Source organism: Frankliniella occidentalis, unplaced genomic scaffold (assembly GCF_000697945.3).
Source record: "Frankliniella occidentalis isolate FOCC.00 unplaced genomic scaffold, Focc_3.1 Scaffold44, whole genome shotgun sequence".
NCBI lineage: Eukaryota > Metazoa > Arthropoda > Insecta > Thysanoptera > Thripidae > Frankliniella > Frankliniella occidentalis.
In genome coordinates this window covers 343,021-349,164 of record NW_026267174.1, presented here as the reverse complement: position 1 = coordinate 349,164, position 6,144 = coordinate 343,021, and the positions used below count along the sequence as shown (strand labels likewise).

General features: G+C 55.6%; 1 protein-coding gene across 3 annotated transcripts in view; it reads right to left on the bottom strand.

The window, feature by feature from the left end:
• Positions 1-6,144, bottom strand: part of LOC113206069 (phosphatase and actin regulator 4) — a 148,517-nt gene that overhangs the window by 70,259 nt on the left and 72,114 nt on the right. The window contains exon 1 of one of the 3 annotated variants that reach the window (XM_052266933.1): positions 3,807-4,225. The exons of 1 other annotated variant lie outside the window; for it this stretch is intronic. In XM_052266933.1, coding sequence (XP_052122893.1) covers positions 3,807-4,218 — 412 coding nt within the window. In that variant the 5' untranslated portion in view covers positions 4,219-4,225. Of the gene's footprint in view, positions 1-3,806; positions 4,226-6,144 lie in introns of those variants that run through there. One more of the 3 variants, XM_052266934.1, reaches the window with a different exon arrangement.

The window sequence follows — 6,144 nt, the reverse complement described above, 5'->3', positions numbered from 1 at the left end:
TCTCTCTCTCTCTCTCTCTCTCTTTTCACCAACCACCTCTCATCTAGCAAATATGCACTTTAATTTTCTCTCTCTTTCCTTCTTCTCAGTCTGAAGGAGTCGGCGGAACAGAGGATAGGGGGCACTTCTAGGACCATGCTGCTACTGTCCAGCATAAGAAGGCCCCGACGGTCCTAAAGCCATTGTTCTGAGAAGAAGAACGACGGCGGCCCGCAATGGCTTCATGGCGGAGCCCGGCTACGCCCACTTCTCTCTCTCTCTCTCTCTCTCTCTCTCTCTCTCTCTCTCTCTCTCTCTCTCTCACGCATAACTCAGCATGACTCGGCCCGCCGTGCACACAGCCACGGCGGCAGCAATGCCGAATTCAAACCCAATCACTTATATTGTTCTCTCTCAATCTTTTTCCTATCGCAAATTTTCAAGTGTTTTGACCCTTTAAAAAAGAAAAAAAATGTTCGTAAACGCCATGCTGCCTAGGTAGGTGCTACGTGGCAGGGCTGCGAGCAGGCCCTGTAACGCTTGTTTTGGGCCAGCGCCAGCTCTCCCGGCCCCATTGGGATCGGGCCCCGAGCTTCAAGCCCATTTCAGCTATCCAGCACACTTTTACCCATCCCCCCTCTTTTTGAAGAGCAAGACCGAGTTAGTTCGCAACATCGCAAAAGAACTATGGAATTTATTCGGTAGAAAACTACAGCGCTTTTCGAATCCTATCATACTAGCAAATGTCTTTAGAAACACTGCAGTTCGCTTTGAACGAGCCGTGCGGCTGTGAGGCCAAGTATACTTTCGGACAAAGTTTAGTGGAAAAAGGGGCTGCGTCGGGTCTGGGGCTAGATCATAAATATGTTCGGCTTATGTCAAGTCGCCACCACCTCTCGTCACCGGGTGGCGATCGGCTGCTCCGCGCGCGCTGATTGCCCCCCTATTGCAGCCCCATTGTCCGGGCCGCCGCCCCGCAGCCCCGCGCGTCTCCAAAATATAAAATTTAAACGCGTCGGAACGCATTGAACTACAGAGGTCGGAGTCACGCCAATCGACTGGAAATCTCAAGGAACCTTGAAAAACATTTTGAAACGTACTTGTACGACGCTCCGTTCAGATCGCATGAAGCGGCGATCTTCAAAGATCATTCACTGCAGTTTCCGAACGGAGCGTCGTACAAGTACGTTTCAAAATGTTTTTCAAGGTTCCTTGAGATTTCCAGTCGATTGGCGTGACTCCGATCGCTGTAGTTCAATGCGTTCCGACGCGTTTAAATTTTACATTTTGGAGACGCGTGGGGCTGCGGGGCGGCGGCCCGGACAATGGGGCTGCAATAGGGGGGCAATCAGCGCGCGCGGAGCAGCCGATCGCCACCCGGTGACGAGAGGTGGTGGCGACTTGACATAAGCCGAACATATTTATGATCTAGCCCCAGACCCGACGCAGCCCCCTTTTCCACTAAACTTTGTCCGAAAGTATAGAGTAGGTTAAAGGCCTCCGAAAAATATAGAAAAAACAGCGGCCAAAAGACAAGTTCTAAAAATTAAACAAGCAGAACTCAAGTGTGACGCGGGCCTGTTTTAAAAAACTCAAAGTGGTATTTAAATACCTCGCGCCGTTGCGCACCGGAAACGGCTCGCATGTGTGAGAGGGAGCCGCTCGTCACCTTGGCGCATTTAATTTGCTCTCCAGACCCCCCCCCCCCTTCTCCCTACTCTAACGGTGACGGCGCTGGTTTGGTGAGCAAGAGGGTCACTGCGTTGTGGGTCTGCTCGTACGCAGCGCACCGCGCGCCACTGCCAACGTGTTTCTCTCTAGCGTCCGGCTGGCCGGCTCGCAGGTCTCTCTAGCAGCCGCCCAGCAAGAGCAAAAGAGAGGGAGAGGGCGAGAGGAATGTGAGAGGGGGGGGGGGAGGGGCTGGTCAGGCGGGTGGTGGTGGGGGCCGTGGGGGCGGGGAGGAGACAGACAGCTGATTGCAGGCAGGCCAGGCCGGGGCGCCACAGCCGGTCTGCGCTCGTGGAGCGAGTGTGTGTGTAAGTAAATAAAAAGTGGTGGACGGGGATATGCACGCAATGACCTCACATAATAATAAATAATAGCAACAACAACAACAACAACAACAACAAATCCGCACAAAATTCACCCAGCACACAAATTCACATGTTCAACCTCACACAATCGCATACGATTTGGCTAGGAATGTACTCCTTTTTGGTTCTTTTAGTAGATATTGGAACCCATTAAGACGGGGACAAGTACACACTGAGAAGAAAGCTCTAGATGCCATTGAATGTTTACCTCACACTCTAAATGTGATAGGACAATTTTGTTTCTATCCAGGTCGGGATGCATTCGTTGAGAGTTCAGGGAAAACCATAGTAATATGATTACAAAACTAGCAGGAAGTTATCATAACCATATTGGAGTTCTTACTGCCAATCGAGTAAATTTCATGTTGCCTCATCTATTACTTGATGGCTTTCCCTGACATGAAACAACCATATGATGGCTGCCACATTTTTCCACTTTTCTGGGTGCAGTAAATCTCTGAATAGCTCAATCAGCTGGAGTGACCTTACCCATGCACAGGTGCACCCCCACTACGCCTATAGCCACCTGCCCGCTACGGGGCCCTAAAACACACCATCCTCTCCCGGAAATGGGAGCCGCGTGGTAAATGGTGCAGGTAGAGAAAACACCCACGGTGAAAAAAATAAATAAAAAAATAAAGCGTCTCAAGATGAGTGGAGACGCTCGAAAAAGAACTATACTCCCGCTCCACTGGTAAGTGCTGCAGGGCGCGTTAGAACAAAGCGAGAACAATGAGACCGCACGGTCATAACGCAACAGTCAGCTTTCTCGGAAGCCAAAGGCCGCCCCACCGTCTCATCCCCCGCGAGAAAAGAAGCAGGGAGCAAACAAAGGTAGGGCAAGGGCCCCTCAACACACCCGGCCCTCGCTAAACATAAATAAATCGATACGGCCTAAAGCCGGGGACAACAGGAGGGAGACACCTCGCAAAAGACTTTAACTCCACTCGGCTTTCTACCTGCTAGGAGGATCAGAGGACCACAAAAGAGGCGACCCAGTTGCAGACGGTGCACCGCTGACCTTGAACCAAGCGTGCAATGTGCCTTTCAATAATACGCAACAATATTTTTGGGGGTTGTTCTCGGCAGTGTACCGACGCATCGCGACGCACAGTCGCACTTGGGGCCGCCTCGGGGGAGCCATAGAGCGCAAAGGGGCGACACATGGGGGGCCCGTCCTGGAGCGGCGAGAGTTAAGGCAAGCGTTGAGGCAGCCAGCTCAGGGGAAGCGTTAAGACCAGGTTAAGACAGCCGCGGCTTAAGGTGGGAGTTACGATGAGGCAGGGCTTGCTCAAGGCAGGTTCTAAAATGATAAATATACGCCTCAGAACTGCCTTTGCCGGGGTTAGTACAGGTCAAAAGATGTGTTCGGGCGTGCGCAGGAAACACTAAACAAGCTTATAAAACGGCTTTGGTAAATGATTGTGCAGGGAATGGCTTCCTCCCGGCTCCCTACCCTGTGACAGGCGATGTCGTTTCGTCGTAGGGGATGAGGACGAAGAGGAGGTGGGGGGAGGATGGGGGGGTGCGGTTTACAATACGAAATAATCCGGAGGTCGGACAATGGTGACAATTGGTCGCCTCGACAATGATTAAAGTCGTCCCGGACGGCCACGCCAGGCCACGCCACGCCGGAAGCACAAGGTGGATGATGAGAAAGAAGACGGAGAGAAGGAGGCTGTGACAGGCGGTAGGCCAGCAGGACCACCACCGGGGCGATCAGCTGATACTCACAGACTATGACTTGGTGGCCGGCGGCCGGCAGCGGCCCACCCAGGGGCCCACCCAGGGGCGCGTTCAGGGGCGCGCTCAAGGGCCCGCTGACGGGCCCGTTGGCGTGCAGGAAGTCCGAGAGCGACAGCGACGACGCGATAAGCTGCCGCTTCTCCTCGAAGTTGAGGTAATCCAGACTATTGCTCCGCTGGGGAGGCTGCGCCTGCTGCGGGGTGGGCGTCACGATGGCAACCTTGCCCAGCAGCCCCTGGGGCCCGAGGGGGTGGCTGGGCTGCGGCGCCGCCAGCCCGTTGCCGTTGGTGGGCGTCGTCGCTGCCGAGGACGACGTTGTCGCCGGCGGCGGCGGCGCTTTTTCCACCGCCATCGATTGGTTGGGCGATACCAGGTACACTCCGCTCAGACGGACCGACATCCTGGGGGGTGGCGGCGGCGGCGGGGGCGCTTTTTCCACCGCCATCGATTGGTTGGGCGATACCAGGTACACTCCGCTCAGACGGACCGACAGGGTGGGGGGTGGCGGCGGCGGCGCGTGCCAATCCACTAAGGGAAGGCCGAGCACTCCCCGTCGCACGAGAGCAATGCAAATCATTGATGAGGGAGGGGGAGGGTTGGAGGGAGGGAGGATGGCCGACTCTCTTGACGCTTGAGACGCACTTCGCGTCCATCAAATGTCCACCAACCAACCGAGCGGGGTAAGCAAAGCGGCTCGCGTCACAATCAGCCCTGATGAACGAGGACGCGCCGAGCAGCGAGGGCTGAACGGCGTGATTCCCTCCTGACGGCGCATGAAGAACGCTCCGTTATGGTGATCCCTGTGGTGCGACAGTTCTGGCACCTGCCGTTCGTTTTTTATTTATTTAGTGTTGTTCCCCGCGTACTCCGGGGCCATTCCACATGGGGTGGTTTATGCGTTCGGCCCGCGCGGGTTTGGCCGGTAGTCCATCAGAGGTTCACAAACAAACCCACTCTCTCTCTCTTTCTCTCTCCTTCCGTCAACACGCGGGTGGCGCCTCGGCGCCGTGGGGGAGCCGGAGGAGATTGCCTTTCCGGACTATGCCCCTTCCTCGCGCCGTTGTATTATGATTATTTTTTTCTTTCGCTACCTCCCCCGTTAACAATTACCGCTCTGCCACACACAATGGAGGAACTGATAAGACCACCGAATTTCCTTGTCCATTTCCAGTTTCCTTTGCATTAAAAATGAATGGCGTGCAGCCCGGAGGCGGGCGCGCCCCCCGCCGCCCCGCGGAGCCTCCGGCAGCGCAGCCTCCACCAGCTGCTCCCCGGAGGGGGAGGCTTGCAAACCGCATACGGCCTGCACGCCAAGTAAACATTATTTGAAAATGAAAGTTTCACAGTGTATGCATACGGCACACACACACTCTCTCGCACTACTACACTCGTGGCAAGGGGTTGCCATATTAATTTCCCACTGGGCGTTGGCTGCCCCTCCCGTGCTCCCCCGCCTCCCCTCTTCTCTCTCCATCCACACACACTACACTACACTACGCTTCGCCGCCGCGCCAAAATTTACTCAATATCGGCAAATGCGATTTTCCCTGTCGGCCCGCCCGCGCGCCGCCGCCCCGTTTCCTGGAAGGCGTCGCTGTGCGGCGTGGTGGAGCGTGCGGCTCTCTGCGGGGACATGCGCGCGGGGGAAGGGACCGAAGGGACGGGCCCGCGGGGCAGCATGACGCGTATTTCATCGTGTCATGCGGGGGAGAGAGGGGACGGCCAGCGGCGCATGCCATCAGTCACCTGTCTGATTGCGAGGAAGGGTTGCAAGGCGCTGCAGGCGCTAAGGAGGGGGTTGCAAGCAGCGGCAATAAGGCGAGCGAGGAAGGCAGCAGCAGAGCAGCTCAGAGCAATGAGGCTTTTGTGCCGTGCTGCTATCAAAGTCCTAATTGCGTTTTTCTCTCCATCATTTTAGGGGGAGGAAAAGGAATAATGTTAAAGTAAAGGCTGCCGAATACAAACATAAAAAAGTGCCCCGCGCGAACCGCGCGAGGCTTGAACGCAGTGTTTTTGTTACAATTTCAATTCGTTTCTGGCCCTTGTGGTATATGAGGTGAGCGGAGTGTGCGCGGACCGTTCCCTTCCGCACCCCTTGGCTGGACCCCCGTGATAAAATCGTCCTGTGCACAACACGTGCGAACCGCGTGCACAACGCGTGCAAACCGCGTGCAAACCACGTGCACATTTGTGCAGAACGCGTGCACATCGCGTGCAGAACGCGTGCAAACCACGTGCAAACCACGTGCAAACCGCGTGCACAACGCGTGCACAAACATTCTGTGCACAACTAGCTTGTGCACAAGATCGGCCCCCCTGCAGCAGG